The sequence below is a fragment of the Gouania willdenowi genome, chromosome 2, assembly GCF_900634775.1.
Source record: "Gouania willdenowi chromosome 2, fGouWil2.1, whole genome shotgun sequence".
NCBI lineage: Eukaryota > Metazoa > Chordata > Actinopteri > Blenniiformes > Gobiesocidae > Gouania > Gouania willdenowi.
The window spans coordinates 1269286-1286752 of record NC_041045.1 but is presented as its reverse complement, the minus strand read 5'-3'; the positions used below and the strand labels follow the sequence as shown (position 1 = coordinate 1286752).

The following is a 17467-nucleotide window of genomic DNA, read 5'->3' as shown; positions in this document are numbered from 1 at the left end:
GGTGCTACAGCAGAGGTGGGCATCAATTATCACAGGGGGGCGGGGCCACAAACATGCGACTGTATGTGATCTGAGGGTCACATGATCAACACTTATGTTGTTGCTTTGTGGGTTATGAGTCATTTTATTTGTGTGTTGTTGGTTGTCATTTAATCAGTTTTTTTTGTATATTTTTCTGTAATTTTGTTGTCATCTTCTGTGTTTGTGTTGTAATTTGTTGTATTGTTGTTATCAGTTTATTTTTCTTACGATTTTTTGTATTTTTTGTAATCTGTTCATTTTTTGTAATTGTTTTTGTGTATTAATCTGTGATTTCTGATGGGTGGTGTTTTGTCATTTGTTGTTGGAATATATTTGTTTATTTTGTTGGCATCTTTTTCTGTATTATTTTTTAATTTTGTTTTTCAATAATTCTTGTGTAATTTTCCTGTTGTCTCGTTTATTTTTCAGTTATTTCTTATGGGTTTTTGTAATCGTGTTTTGTTTTTTTTTTCTGCTATATTTATGTTGCCAATTTTAAATGTTTGTCCTTCTCTGTATTATTTTGTAATTTTGTATGTTTTTTAGAATAATTTTACTCCTGTCTTGTTTATTTAACTTTTATTGTGTATACTTTTTTGTGTCATTTTGTTGTCGTCGTGTATTTTTCTGTAATTTTGTATTTTTCTGTGAACATATTTAGTGTAGTTTTGCTGTAATTCTGTGTTTTTACTCCGGGGGCCTCACAAAATTAGACCACGGGCCGCTTGTGGCCCCCAGGTCGTCAGTTGCCCATGTCTTATGCACATTAAGGCCTCAGTGACACTGTCATAATGCTGCTTTTCCATCTCTCTGTTTCTCTGTCATCTGAATATTTTAGTTTTTGGGTAATCAGATTACATCTGAGAGCTTACGCTGCCTTAAAAAGAAGCCTCAGCTTTAAGCAGGAGGTTAAGTAACCCAGCAGTGACGCGTGTACTGATACACTGAGGTACTCTGTGTCATGTTAAACAGTATTTATGACAATAATAGTACATATGTGATCCACTCAACACAGATCTGAGTGTGTTTTTCACGTTCCTGTAACACACGTGTGGTTCTAAGTCTTGATAAAGTGCTTCCAGTGTTCATGTGTCAGAGCTGGTTCTCCTGATCCCTGAAGCGTCTCGGTACCACTCGTCCGTCTCACGCTCTGCACGTTTGTGTTGTGAAATCGGTCGTTTCACCCGGCCGATTTCTTCAGCTAGCCCCGCCCACTTTAGGCGCTCGTATAGCGTCCGTAGGCGATTTGGTGTTGACGTCCTCCAGTGAGCCCTGCTGGGACTCCATGGAGGTGGTGGTGTTCTGATGCAGCAGTGGGCCTTCATCAGTACCACCATCATCCTCATCCTCGTCCCCATCTCCTTTTGATTCTTTAAAATCCACGTCCTCGCCGTCTGTGACACGAGGCGTGGCGTCCGGCTCCTGAGAGATCATCAGAACAAGCGTTTTATTTTTCTTCTCTGGAACATGTGTGTTTTGTTAAACATTTGTGTTTTTGGAGCAACTTTGTACGTTTTTGTTGTCATTCTATATATTTTTGTTTTGCTTTTGTGTATATTTTGTAACTATATATATTTTTGTGTATTTTTGGTGTATTTTTGTTATTGTCTTGTGTGTTTTTGAATTAATTTTGTGTATTTTGTTGCAATTTTTTAAATTTTTGTTTTACTTTTGTGTGTTTTTTTTAAATTTATATGTTTTTTGGAATTATTATTGTCTATTTTTCTGTCACTTCTTACGGGTTTTTTGTTATTCCGTATATATTTTTCATTTTTGTAATCGTCCTTTGTGTTTTGGGAGTAATTTTGTGCGTTTTTGTTGTCATTTGTACATTTCTGTTTTTTTTTTTGTAATTATTGCCGCAGACGTCCATGTGGCTGTAGCCAAACCGATTTGTTCAGGTCGTCTAATTGGATAGTGGGATTATCTTTTCCAACAGGTTTAGAATTAGCAGCGAGGCCTCAGTGGGTCACGTTCCTCTTTAGAGAACAGCCAACCTCAACCTCACGGTCACGACCAGGAAACTAGGAATATTTGTTTAACAATTTGAGCCCATTTTTGCTGATTTTTATCCTTTTTCTGCAACTACATCATATTTTAACCTATTTTCATCACTTTTTCTTGCCATATTTTTGCTCCTTTTTATGTATTTTTGCTACATTACTCCCATTTCTGACACTTTTCCATCAAATTTCAATGCCTTTTCTGCACATTTTTTTAACTTTCAAGACATTTTCAGCACTTATGAACCCTTTCCACCACTTTTACACCTAATGTCTATGTTGACCCACTATTGTCACTTTTAACCTCTTTTCACCATGTTTCATAATTATTTTTGCCAATTTAACCACATTCACAATTGGCCATGCCCATTATTTGCCAATTTAAACTAATTATTCCAATATTGGCACTTTTAACCCTTTTAGCCACTTTTTCCTGTCCATTTTTGTCCACTCTAATTTGCAACTTTTAACCAATTTCTGTGGTTTTTAAAATCCCTTTTTCCACTATTTTTGGTCACTTTTAACCCATTTTATTTCTGATTAAAAAAGGATTTCCATCTTTAAGATTAATATACAGTATACTATGGCCAAAATAATAATAAACTTTCTGACACTTTTCCATCAAATTTCAATGCATTTTCTTCACCTTTTTTCACTTTCAAGACATGTTCAACACTTATAAACCCTTTCCACAACATTTATCACCTAATGTCACATATGTTGACCAATTATTGTTACTTTTAACCTCTTTTCACCATATTTTACATTTATTTTTTGCCAATTTATCCACATTCGTGATTTTTAATGACCATATTTTTGGTAGTTGAGACTCATTTTCCCTAAATTTTTGAATTCCATTACCCACAATTTGCCACTTTTAACCAATTTCTGTGGTTTTTAAAATCACATTAAAATCCCAGGCTAACCTTTGCTGATGTGGTTTCCTCTCCTTCCCCCTCAGAATCTTCATCTTCCTTCATTAATCCCATGTTCCTTTCTTCCTCATCTTCCTCCTCAGGCTGTGATTCTGACACTTTGTGTTCGTCCTCCAGTGGGTCCTCGTCATCCTCTGTGTTTTCCAGAGTGTCTCTCGCCCTGGGCGTGGCCTCTCTTACCGTATCTATGGTGCTCTCATTCTCTTCCTCCTCCTCGTCTTCTCCACTTCCCGTCCCTTCTTCTTCGTCTTTTTCCTTTTGATCTTCTTCGTTTATTTCCTCGGTTTTGGCGTGACAGTGACACTCAACTTCCTCATCCTCCTCTTCTTTTTCTGAACTTTCACCTTTCTCTTCTTCTTCTACGCTATCCTCTTCATCCTTACTTTCTGCTTCTTCCTCCTTGTCTTCTTTAGTTTCCTCTTCCTCTTCTTCCTCCTGAACGATCTCTAAGCTCCTCTCCTCTTTCTCCACCTCACTGTCTTCCTGCTCTTCCTCTTTCTCCTCTTCTTCCTCTGTTTGTTGCTTAATTGGAGGCGCTGTCACTGGGCTCTTCTTCTGCTGAAGTATCTTCAGGAGGTCGAACTCCATGACCATCGGAGCCTCAGGAGCGAGCGGGTTCTCCTTCAGAGGCCGAGCTGCCATTTTCTTGCGGACACAAGCATCGCAGGGGCAGTACTCATCGTCGCTGCGCTGGTCGCTGAAGTCATCGGTTAAGTCATCAACGTTGTGCGTGTCGGCGGTTTTCACAGATTGGTTCTTCATCACCTGGAAAAAAATCAGAAATCCTTTTTACGATAGATTTTGATTTTAACATCTTTTTAAAAAATTTTACGTGTTTTTGTGAGAATTTCACTTGTTTTTCAGCTTTTCACATGTGTTTTTAAGATGTTCATGTGTTTCTCAGACACGTCATCAACACAAATTACGCATGTGGACAATCTGAAAAATACATGTGAAAATTGTGGATTTATTTGTGAATATTTTTTAGACAAATCTCACCACATATTTTACGCGATTCAATCATCTATGATCGTAAACGTTTTCTGTGTACGCACCTTCAACATCCAGCGCCTCTTCTCCGTTGTTGTGGATTCCCGGGAGAGGTTTCCTCCGGGCGGCGGCCGAGGCGACCTCCCACCTTTCCATACTCGGCTCTGAATCTTTTTGATTTCTCTCTCGATGCTCTTCTGGATACGTCGGCCTACCTCGTCCTTTAGCTCACAAATCATCCTTTCCAGAAGGAGGCTGTCATCCAGATCCCATCGGACCTTGAACTCCACCATGGCGTCGGTGTAATGACCCATGAACTGTTTCTCCAGTTTCTTCAGGAGGTGAAGAACCCACGCAGGGTCCGGGTCCTGGGACATCTTTTTGGAAAGCGTTGCTCTCAGGACGGTGGGTGGCGTTCCAGAGCTGGAGTCCTGCTCGTTGTCAGATGGAGATTTGGAGCTGCTCTTATCTGATGTCGAAGGGTTCTCCATGGCCTTTTGGCTGTCGAGACTGCAAGGATCTGTACTTGGCTCTGGTTCTTCAGTCATTGCTTTCTCGTTAGGCGTTTTCTTATCTTCTGGATCTTCATCCTTTGCCTCCTTTTCAGTTTTCTTGTGGGAAGGCATCTCATCTGTTTCTTGGTTTCCGTTGTCCTTTCCTGATCCGTTGGAGCCGCTGCTCATCCCTACTCCAGACGATGACATGGGTGACGTCACTTCTGCAACGCCGGCTTTGGCCTCTTTCTTCTCCATGGCCTTTGGTTCTGTCAACCAAAGGGAGTGAAGGATGGCCATAATGTCTTCATACTGCTGATGGCATTCTTTTAGTTGCTCACAGCACGGGTTTAGCGTGGGTCCAATGAGCTGGAGTTGGGCCAAACAGTCCAGAAGGCCCTGGGCCGACGAGCTGAGTCTGCGACCGTAAATTGGCGATACCTAGACAAGAGAAGAAATTATGATAACATGCTATCTGTGCCCAAGATCCATCACAACTCCAACAAACAATATATACCGTGCGCTCACCTCAGGCATGCTCCGACATCGTCCCGGAGAGGAGCTCAGGAGAACCTTCATCACGGCAGCAGACGATGGCCAGTTCTTGGGTAAAGTGGCACTACTTGTTGGTAGAGCACCTGGATCTTTCTTGCCTGCTTTATCTTCCTCCGCAGGCTCTACTTCGCCCTCTCTCTCGGTTGTATCTTCAGGACTCGCCTCCTGCTCCTCGGTTACTCTTTCTCCCTGTGGCTCCTCTTCATGCTCCTCGTCAAAGACTTCGTCCGGTGCAAGCATGCTGCTGTTTGCGGGGATGCTGCGTAGCCAGTCACTTACGACCTCACTGGGGGAAGCGTTGGGCAGGCAGTCGGGGGTCGGCAGCGCCTCCTCGTGGTCTGTCAGATTCCTCTTCTTCTGGCAACTCCTGCTCGACTCACTCTGAGGCTTGTGGCTCGTCCTGCTGGCGTTGGACTGTCGGCTTCTCGGACGCGCAACGGTTTCCTTCAGGAGATCGGCGGCAGACACGGTGCTCTCACTGCACGCCTCCCCGTTCGTTTGATTAGGGCACTCCTTCAGGGATTCAACTGCGGTTTTAATCTTTGGGCTTTCAAAACCTTTGTTGCCACTTTCTGCTTTGCTTCTCTTGGACGCTTTTGATTTTGTCTCTGATCGAGCAGAAGCCACAGACTCCGCCTCTTTTTCCTTCTTAGCTGTTTTGCTATTGTCCTGGTTTTCTGAACTGACGTCGCTCCCAGCTGGTCTTTTGTTGCTGCAGTTACACAAGGACTTGTGGGAAGATTTGCTGCTTTTGACGGTGATCGCACTGGCAACTCTGGGTGTGTTCGTCACTTCACATTCTTCAGCACCTCCTTCAGGCATTTGGATAGTCGGGATATCCATCAGTGGAACATTGGGACACGAAGGATTTTTTACGCTGTTAACATCAGATCTGTGGGACTTGGTGGACTTCGTGGAAGCTGCCGTCTTCACTCCATCCTGCTCTTTATCTTCATTGTTGGTGTTTGATGAAACGTTGGATTTGCCGCTCTCTGACTCGGCTGTGTCTTGGTCTTCTGGTAACCCGAGAGACACTGACTGGGACGAGCAGGAGAGGATGCTTACTTTGTCATTTTCTTCCTCTTTCTCTGTTTTTTCTGAAGCTGCTCCACAATCGCATTTATCTCGTCCAGATTTACCAGAGATCGGGGTTTGAACGGAGACATCACTGGATGCTTTAGATTTACCCACAGCAGAGCCTGAGGGCGACACAGACGAGCGATGTGAGCGAGCCCTTCTCGGTGAGAGCGTTGCGTTTGAAACCATCTTCTCTTCTGCAGTGTCGGTCACCGTGATGTCCGCTGGTCCTCTGCGACTGGATTTCCGTGACACAACAATGCTGCTGTGGTTAGCCTTTTGGGAGCCACGGGACTTAGCAGACATTTGTGACCTCTGTGAAATTGCAGAGGAAGCTCTTTCCTCAATCCCATTAACCTCTGTGTTTATGTGGCAGGACTTTTCACAGGAGTCTGATTTAGTAGATAAAACCATTTCATCACCAACTGGCATCTTCTGTGTTTCCATTTCAACATCATTTCCCATCATCTCCACTGCTTTTTCGTTGCAATCACACTTCACCGAATTGCTGGATTTACATGACTTTCCTGATTTTTGACTGGCAACCCTTTCCCCAACGTCTGGTTCAGCTTCTGGCCTCGGAGACAGCGACACGTCCGAAGCTTTCGTGGACTTACGGCATTTATTGGACTTGACAGACAGATTAGAATTTGATGTTGCACTTATCGGCCTATTGTTACTTTCTTGACCCTTTGCCGGTTGTGCAGGTTCAGCGTACTGACTGCAAGTAGACCTGTGAGATGTGCCAGACTTTCCAGAAACGTACGATTGTGCTGAAGGAGCGCCATCAGATCTCTCATCCTTTTCAGATTTGGAAGATGCATTTGTCTTCACCGAGAGGCCACTTGAAGCTCTTTTATCATCATCTTTCAGATCCGTATCTTCAGCTTCTGCCCTGGACTTGTGAGACCTGATTGAGGCAACAGTCGTGGCCGACGCACCAGATTTGGCAGACAGGGAGCTGGTTGGCCGCTCTTTCTTTGTTTCTTTATTTTGAGTTTTTGGAGACATTTTGCCACTGCAGCTCCTTTTCTCTGTGTCGTCTTCATACTGACTGGACTTGCGGCTCGCAACCGAGGCAGTACTACGAGTTCTTTCCTCCTCTTTTGCTGATTCTTGATCAGATATTTTGAATACTGCACTGGATGCTCGACCTTCCAGATCATTTGGTGATGCAGGGAGAGCCACGTCTTCAAGGTTGGATTCAGCTTCACTCCGTCTACAGCCACCACAGTCCAGACACACGCTGGACATGTTGAATCTCTTTGAGCTGCCAGACAAACCACCAACAGCTCTTTTTACTTCACATTCATCTTCAGCAGACTTTGGGATCTTGCCTTTACTTGACAAGTTCAACATGGTTGCCCTACAACACAGTGAAGATGCTGCTCTGCTTCCCGCCTCCTGATGTTCTGTAGAGATGCCGCTCGCTGCCCTGTTGGTCATCTCTGGCTCAGGTGTTGGAGCTGGGGATTCTTCGTTGTTATGGCAACACTGCGAGGCGCTGGGCGGGAGGTCATCGTCCTCCTCGTTGTTGTCTTGGTCCTCTTTGAGTGACTGCAGGATACGTGAGGAGCTGCTGATTGCCGACACCTCTTCGTCTTCCTTCCTCATTCTCTCTTGCTCAGACTTTCCGCTGAGTGGCCTCTGAGCGCCGTCCACAGCGATCAACTCACTGCGGCTGTGGCTCACCTTACAGACCTCCACGTGCGTATTTCCATCCTGCTCCACCTCCACCCGACGCTCCACCTGCTCCGTCACGCACATCTGCTCTTGCATGAGTTCCGAGCCGGAGCCGCTTTTGCCGCTGGAGAGCCGGGCACGGCAGCGCATCACGCGTCTGGAGTTACGCGAGGACGAGGAGCTGGAGGAGTGGCTGTGCCTCGTGATCGTGTGGGTGTGGCTGGAGGAACGAGGAGGAGGCTGAGGAGGGTATATGTGTCTGTGCACAGGGTTCTCCCACAGGTCGTACTTTGGTTCTGGTTCTGGGTAGCAGCAGGGACAGTGGTCAACAGAGGTAGAATCAAGGTCAGAGCAGCTCTCCGACTGTCCCTGCTGCAGGTAACGGGCTGTGGCCTGGCTCAGGGCGCAACAGTCATTAGTCAGAGAAGGGGACTTCTTGATCTGCGTGGACCACTGAAGGGTCTCATCACTTTGGAGACGAAACCGAACCCTCATTTCCACAGAGAGGGTTCCGTCCTTATTGACCACGACACGCTTTTCAATGTCATCATTCATTATGGCGGGTCGGGCCTGGGGGGCAGAGCCTACACCGTAGGATTTATCAGAGGACAAAGAGAAACGTGTTGATCGCGTTGAGGAGTCGGATCGAGGGTGGATGATGCTCTTTTTGGTTTCAAGACCAAAGTTAACTGTAAGAAAGAAAAGGAAAGGATCGTTAGATGGAGATTTTTCTATGATTTTAGACCTTGTAGAGCAGGGATTCTCAACCTTGGGTTTAGGACCCCATTTGGGGTCGCGTAACACTGGGAGGGGGTCGCCAGATGCCTTCAAGAAAGTATTAAGAAATTCTTATGTTTACCCTTTTTCTGCAACTACACCAAACTTGCTATAGTTTAACCTATTTTCATCACTTTTTCTTACCAAATTTTTGCTCCTTTTAATGCATTTTTGCTAAATTACTGCCATTTTTTACATTTGTCCATCACATTTCAATTCCTTTTCTGGACACCTTTAAGACATTCTGTGGAGGATTAAGGGCTGAATTCAGGACTTACTGTTCTTTTTGCTGCCTTGATCTTCGCTGTACTCGCTGGCTCTGGACTGAGCTCCATGAGGGGGTGTTCTTACTCCTGGACCGGGTATTTTCTCCTCTGAGCTTTTTCTGATGAAGTTCACCAACGTTGGACTGAAAGCTTCTCGACCGACACAGATGAGAACACTGGGATAGGTTATCAGCGTTTGCACATTATCGATCTGTAGAAACCAAATGAAAACGGTTGTTTTCTGCACACTTTGAACACATGGTCTTTGCGTTTGTTCTCACCCTGCGACCCTCCACGGTGTAGAGCAGTGTTTTTCAACCACTGTGCCGCGGCACACTAGTGTGCCGCGAGAGATCGTCAGGTGTGCCGTGGGAAATTATCCAATTTCACCTAATTGGTCTAAAAAAAATTTTTGAAAACATATTAATTATTATCTGCAAATAATATACCATTGTCGAGTGTCCGTGCTGCAGTAGTGAATAAAGGTGCGTGCAAACCGAACGCGACGGAAGCGATGCCGTTGCCTTAAATCGTCCCTGATCGGTAGTTTGCACATAGTGGTGCTTTTTTGTCAGTCCATCATTTCATCGCTCCAGCGACGCGATCACTAGGGAGCTGTGTGTGTGTGTGTGTGTGTGTGTGTGTGTGTGTGTGTGTGCGTGTGTGCGTGTGTGTGTGTGTGTGTGTGTGTGTGTGTGTGTGTGTGCGTGTGTGCGTGTGTGCGTGTGTGCGTGTGTGTGTGTGTGTGTGTGTGTGTGTGTGGCCCCGGTAACAGGGTAGAGAGAGAGAGAGAGTGTTGATGACGTCTTTTTTTTTCCTTCTTGCTCCGCTTCTACGGTTAAATGATCAACTTAACGGAGATATTAAAGGATGACTTCACTCAGAATGTGTTTGATCAGTAGTTACTGTGGTTTTAAAGAAATTTACCGCTTTAATTTTGAACCTGATACTTTGAGGAAGTAGAACAGCCTCCGCTGCAGCCGTCAGCACTGCAGCGGGAGCGGGAGGGAGGGGCTGCTGCCTCCGCTCTACAGACAGTGGAGGACGGGAGATATCGCTTCACGTCGCTTAAAAAGTTAAAATTTTTCAACTTTGATCATGCAAGTCGCGTCGCTGAGGGGGGAATAAATTGACGTTGCGTCATTTACATTGATTTTTAATGTAATCGCATCGCTTCAGTCACTTCAGTCGCGTTCGGTGTGAACCCACCTTGAGAGCGTAATCATGTAAAACTCTTCCATAACACTAGATGGCAGCAGGTAGCGAATTGCATTGTCCGTTGAGACAAGAGAATTAGTGAGGCATGAAAGTGACAGCTGGCGGTAAAAGCATTGTGGGTAAGCGAAACTACGGTGACAGTGATGGAGAAGTTTTTGAAGAGGAAAAATACCAATTCCGAACTGGGCCCTGGACAAAATTCGGACCCAGAAGAAGGCCCTAGTATGAGTGGAGGAAAGAAAGCAAAGACGGTGAGCTCGAGGCAATACAGCGAGAGTTATGTTTCATTTGGATTCTCAGTGTAGAACAGTGAAATCTTTCCCAAATATTATTGCTTCTGTCATAATAAGCACGATATTTCTGTATTCCTGGTAATTAATAATTTTGGACAGAATTAGAGTTTGCAAAACACTTTGACGTTTTCTACTACCTTTAAGACCACATTGTTGTTTCATTTGTTATGTTCAAGCTGTATTTTTGAAGTGGACATGTTAAGTGCACTTTTTATTTGAAAGAAGAAATACAAATGATGATAAAGTCCTTTATTCTTTGTGTTTATTTGATTCCTATTCAAGACACTTTGATGAGAATGGCTATATTGTTAATATAGGCTACAGAGTATCATTTTTTAACATGTTTGGCTGGTGGTGTGCCTCGTGATTTTTTCAATGAAAAAAATGTGCCTTGGCTCAAAAAAGGTTGAAAAACACTGGTGTAGAGTTTCCGAACGTGAAACTGCATGAGCTGCGATGCCTCCTCCAGGAACGTCCCCAGGCTCCTGGTGGACCTCCTGCTGAGCAACACGCTCCTCCTCAGACCTGGATCCATGTTGCTAACCAGTAGGATCCGCCGCTGCCTATAGGGTAGGTGGGCGTGTCCGGGCGAGGCCTTTGAGGACTCTGGCCTGTGGGGCCTCCGGCTGTGCTGGTGCCAGACGTTAGCTCGTTTGTTGTTGAGCATCTCCATGTTGATCGGCTTAGCCTGTCGCTGGTCAGAGCACAGGTAGCAGCCGCCGTCCTGGAGCTGCTCCAGGTGTTTGATGGTGTGGGTGCCACGGGGCGTTGTCACAGTCCTCACGCCAAACGGTAACGGAACCTGTGTGGAAAAACAAACCCGTCAAAATAAAAGCACGGGTTGTGTGAAGCCAGTTTCAAACAGCGAACCAACCTTCTGGGAAAGGTCGTCAAGCAGTGCGTCGAAGCACTTGAAGCTCCGCTTGTGGACGGCCATCCTCACGCCCTCAAACTGGCTGTCGCCGCTTTTGTAGAAGGTGATGCGCTTGGCCGGGGCAGCAGAGGTCACATGAGCAAGGCGTGAAGAACTCGGGGGAAGAGAGGCATGCTTAGATGGAGGTCGGGGGTCCAACGTCTCCGTGTGGACCGAGCTCATGCTGTGACGTCACGGCCACCTTAGGACAACACACAAACAATGGTTAATAAGACTTTACTTTTATATTTTTATACATAAGGCTGACATTACGCTGTCATTATCTGTCATTAGCATGAATAACATGTCATTAAGGCTGTCATTAGGTGTCGTTCACTAAATTATGACACCTTTGGAGCTATGTTGGCATTTTTTGGGTTAGGTGGAGGGATCTAGTGGGGTTAGGTAGGGTTATGGTTGGGGGTTAGGGCAGGGCTGTCAAACTCATTTTAGTTCAGGGGTCAAATACTGAGCAGTTTGATCTCAAGTGGGACACAGATTTTATTTGGGAAAACAAGAAATTTCAACATTATTGTGCCCTAGTTTACACTTCTACGTAGACATGAAATATAAAATATGTAAGAAACCAACAACCTTCAGTCAGATATCAGTCCCAACAGGGTCTACACTTTAAATTTCCTAGATTTTGTGACAGCTTAAGGGAAATGTTATGTAATAATTTGAGGAAAATATAACATATTTGTGGGAAAGATATTGTTGAGTTTCATTAACACAATGATTCATGATGACAATGATTCTCCTGCGGGCCGGATTGGATGCTCGAAAGGGCCAGATTTTGGCCCCCGGGCCATTAGTTTGACAACCCCGGGTTAGGGTAACGAAGGACACCTAATGAAAGCCTTCATGACACCTTATTCATGCTAATGACAGGTGTTCATATGATAATGACAGCGTAATGTCAGCCTTTATGTATAAAACTACAAGTGTTTCACTATCTGTGTTCTTCTTTCATCACCACAGCGTATTATCGCCCTCACAGGGTCACATGTCCTGATCAGGCGCTAAAGTGAGGATTCAGCAGCGGCTTCCACTAACAGGACTAACACACACATGAAGGTGTTACGTCGCTCATTTGGCTGCAACTACGTATCCTGCTCATTCACCATCATTGTGGAGGTGATTATTAGACTGCGTCATCATACGTTTACTCTTTGGTGTTTCTATCAGAAGTTAAGGATGTTGAAACACGAGGGGCCACATTTAGCCCTCAATCTAATTTGGTCTGACCCCCAAAAAGGAGGAGACAAAAGTAGAGAATTCTAAAAGACACACAACATAGAAATAACAAAACTATAAACAATGACAACAAAAATGTTTCCAAATATTTAAATGAATATAAAACATGACTCATAACATACAAAACAACAATAGAAATACACAAAATGACAGAATAATATACTAAACGACAACAAAAATACAAAAGATGACTTCAAAAATAAAATAAATTACACAAGAATGACTCGAAGAAATTAAAGAAAAATGCACAAATTGACACAAAAAATGCACATATTTACTCCAAAAAATACAGAAAATATACAAAATGACAATAATACAAAAGAATGACATGAATTACAACAAAAACACAGTATTCAAAATACAAAAAATACTCCGAAAACACAGAATATGTAGGAAAAAAATATACAAAACAAAAATACACAAGAATGACTCTAGAAACCCAAAATGACTCCAGAAATAGGTACGCTAAACAACATAAAATACACAGAATGACAGAATAATGTACTAAATAACAGTAAAAACAGACTCCAAAATTACTCAGAAAGCACACAAGATGACTAGAACAATATAGAGAATGTACAAAACAACAAAAGTACACAAGAATGACTCCATAAACACAAATTACAACAAAAATTCACAGAATGACAGAATAATATATAACAAAAACCCAAAACAACAACAAAAAGTCACAAAACAACAAAAAAAAAAAATGGGAAAATGACACCAAAAACCCAAAATGGTCATTATTCTAATTGCTGACATGAATATTGAACATTTTCATGGCCCAGGCTGTGATAATATCTCATTTCTGCGTTAGGAACTCTGCGTGTTGTGTATTTAATGTAAAACAGGAACAGGAGCTTACATCACTGCTGCTGATCCAACGTGACTGTGTGTTCGTTCCTAATCCCTCACAAAGCCTCACAAACAGAACAGCACCTAAAACATGACTTTATATGGCCCACAGAGAATACTTATGTCATTTAAAGCTCCGCTGCTTTCTAACACTGCTGTCATCGTTAATATTCACACAGGGGAATAAATACTTCACTACATTCTATGTAAACATATAGCTTGGATCCACGTACGAGTGAAATTATTCTGTGGTTTAATATTCTACGAGCATGATGTAAGTAAGGGTGATTTTAAACATGATTAACCTTTGTGAAATACATAAAACATGACTCCACATATTTAAATAAATACAAAACATGACTCGTAACACACAAACAACTGATAGAAATACACAGAATGACAGAATCACATGCTAAACAACAACAAAAAATACTAATAATAACTACAAGAACAAATAATTACTGCAAAACTATACGAAATGACAAAAACACGCAAGACGACTCCAAAGAATTACTTCAAAATACACAAGACAACAAAAGACAAAAATACAAATTCAATACAACAAAATTACACAAGAACGATAGGGACACAAAATGACTCATAACACACAAAACAACAATGAAAATACACAGAATGACAGAATAATATACTAAAAGACAACAAAAACACAGTAAACAACAACAAAAAATACAGAAAAATACAAGATGACTTCAAAAACATTGAAAAATTGACAAAACAATGCACACATTTTCTCCAAAATGACCACAAAAACATAGTAATAATACAAGATGACAATAATAGAAAAGAATGATTAAAAAATTACAACATAGAATATTCAAAGCACAAAAAAGTACAAAAAAAATGCAGAAAAATATACAAAAAAACCCTTAAAACACACAAGACGACTACAAAAATATAGAAAAAAATACAAAATGACAATAATACAAAAAAATGACAATAAAAAATTACAACAAAAACAGTATATTCAAAACACTACAAAATAAAATTACTCCAGAAACACAATTTCCCCCATTCATCATCACTTTAGAGCCATTTTTCATCTATGAAGTGATTTAAACATGAGAAATTAAATGTTAAAGCTCCTGTTTTCTACTCACATGTTCAGGAAACATGATCCAAAGAGACGTGAAATACGCTGAGGAGAAAGTTCAGTGACTTAGTGAATGTGTGTGATGATGATGATGATGATGATGATATGTGTGTGGAGGTAAAATGGCAGACAGGACTAGGTCGTAGGGGACAGGAGGCGTAACGTTAGCTAATGATAGAACCAAAGCCTCCTTAAGACGCTGCATGGGGGGGGGGGGCGTTGCCATGGTGAGGTCACAGCGCTGATGTTCTCGTGCACGCTCCTCATGACCAGCACATGCACTATAATAATCTACGATTCTCTACAACACAAATAATGCTGTTTTTATGGAGTTATTCAATGTTTTTCTGCTCATAAATGGTTTTATATGCAGGTCTAAAGTTGAATATTGTGTAATTTAATTAGAAGTTATTAGAGAGGAGCTCAGAGTAGAGTGGCACAAGCATGCAGCACCTTGTATTCTGACTGGCTGTAATAGAGTCATATAGTGGTAGTATCAGAAATTTAGTAATAATAATAATAATAGTATTAATGTTATTATTCTGATTTATTATTATTAATAATAATAAAGATAACAATTCAAATAATATATTATATTTGATATTAATATATAATATTAGTTATTAATAATCATAATAAAACAAATACTATTTATTATTATTACTTTAATGGTTTTTATTATTATTCATTATTATTAATATTCTCATAATAATAAGAATTTAAATAATGTTAGTTTTATTATTATTGTTGTTATATTGAATTTTTTTGTATTTTTGTTGGGGTTTACATTATTTCCTGTTATGTTTGGAGCAATTATTTGGATAATTTTGTGTATTTCTTATGTTGCTTTTATTTATTTTTCTGTTGTTTTTGTGTATTTTTTTTTCTCTCGTTTGGTAGTTTAATTGTTTTTTGTTTTTTTTAGTGTATTTTGTTGTGATTTTGTACATTTTTCTGTTACTTTGTGTATTTTTAGTCATCTTGTGCAATGTTTTTAATTAAATTTGTGTATTTCCATTTTTTTCCTAATTTCTGTAAATTTTTGTTGTTGTCCTTCTGTATTTTTGAGTTATTAATACAAAATTCTACATGAATTATTCACTAGACATTGTGAGAAAACCATGTTAGAGTTAATAGAGAATTGAAAGTAAAATATTGTATAATTGAGTGTTATGTAACTCATTAGTTCCTGAGTGTTTTTCACAGCTCTAATGACAGACCATGGAGGAGAGAGCGAGGGGGCGGGGCCTCAGGGACATGTGGGCAGACAGGAAGTCATGGATGAGTAGTTGCAGCAGTGACATGTGTTAGTGATGAGTGTGAGGGCTGATCCTCTGGGTATAAATCAAGAAGAAACACTTCACTGGGACAGGAAGTCATCGTTGCCTTTCACTTTAAATGTAGCAGGAAGTACGAGGAATTAAAGGTTAGTCTGAGCCACGTTTAGTCCAAAAAAAAATACATATAATGACTTGAAAAATACACAAAGTGATAACAAAAACACATTAAATGACAGAAAAACACACAAAATGAGTCCAAGCATACAAACGACAATAAATATACACAAAATGGTTAAAAGCTGTGCACAAAATTACAAAAATACACTAAATTAAAGAAAAAAATACACTAAAGGACTCAGACACAACAGCAACCAATATACAAAAAACGGCTCAAGAACACACAATATAACAACAAAAATACACTAAATAATTCCATAAATACTCACAAAATGATAACAAAAGCACATTGAACGATAGAAAAACAGACTAATTTGAGACATGCAAAACGACGTTAAAAATACACAAAATGGCTCAAAAACACAGAATTACTACACAGAAATACACAAAACAACAGAAACGCATTAAATGACAATGCATTAAAATGACTCCAAACAGAAAAAAAACGAAAATGACTCCACAAAACAACAACAAAAACACATTAAAAGACAGGAAAACACACAAAATGACTGCAGACATACAAAAGAAAATACACAAAATGCCTCAAAACATGCACAATATGACAAGAAAAATAGACTAAATGACTAAAAAAACACAGAATTACTCCACAAAATGAAAACAAAAACACATTAAATGACAGAAAAACACACAAAACGACTCCAGACAAACAAAAGGACAATAAAAAATACACAAAATGGCTTAAAAATGACGACAAATATACCCTCAAACCATAGTTCCTTCCATTATTAATGCTCTGAATGGTCATTATTCTATAGACTGTGTCCCTCATATCAAACAATGACAGCTTTGTGGTCCAAGCTGTGATAAAAGTTGTTCATCTCAGAGTCAGACACAGATACATGAAGCATCAGCAACACAAACAATAAACAATAAAATGAATTCAATGTGTTGGTCTCACCAGTGATGATTCAGAGAGTGAAGGACTATGATGAAGAGGAGGAGGAGGAAGAGTACAGGAGGTGGGAGAGGCAGCGCTTATTATTAACACCAAGGAACACTTTCAAAATAAAAGCCAGTGCAGTGTTCTGCCTTACAAGTAGCTCGACTTTTCTCAACTAAAGAAAATTAAATACAAATATTTGCTATTTGTTTTATTCATTATTGTCCTTATTATATTTTATTATTAAATAAACATGTGAAGAGACGTAGTGTACTCTCCTGTAATTCCACCTACATTGGGACTTTTATTTGTTTAAGTGTTGCGTGCACATCTTTGTGTACTAACTAACTAACTTGACACAATCCTTTAATCCTTTACAGAAATCCTTCTGTCTTTGTTCACAGAATAAAGACCCCCTGGGGGGGGGGGGGGGGGGGGGGGGGGGGGGGATTAAGAAGATCAGGTCTGTCTGAGCCATCTGGACCAGGACTATTAAACTAATAAACCACCCCTCCCCCTTTCTAATGCACAATAATAATAATTATAATATTTATATTTATTATTATCATTATAATAGATTCATTGTTATTATTTCAATGTTTTTGTTTTGTTATTATAGTAAGCATAAAAATAAACAAATAATGAGTTTGTGTTTTTTTTA

At 40.9% G+C, this 17467-nt stretch overlaps 2 protein-coding genes across 2 annotated transcripts in view; both read right to left on the bottom strand.

Moving 5' to 3' along the window:
* The window catches only part of mrps9 (mitochondrial ribosomal protein S9), a 465929-nt gene that overhangs the window by 117438 nt on the left and 331024 nt on the right, over positions 1-17467 (bottom strand). The window lies entirely within an intron of this gene.
* Positions 641-16854, bottom strand: rp1l1a (rp1 like 1a). Its single transcript, XM_028472378.1, has 9 exons — positions 16825-16854; positions 11187-11427; positions 10728-11114; positions 9083-9091; positions 8814-9012; positions 4972-8447; positions 4015-4884; positions 2951-3724; positions 641-1443 (listed from the first exon to the last, which is right to left on the bottom strand). The coding sequence occupies exons 2-9, from the start codon at positions 11406-11408 to the stop codon at positions 1219-1221; spliced, it is 6162 nt and encodes a 2053-aa protein (XP_028328179.1). The 5' UTR covers positions 11409-11427; positions 16825-16854; the 3' UTR covers positions 641-1218.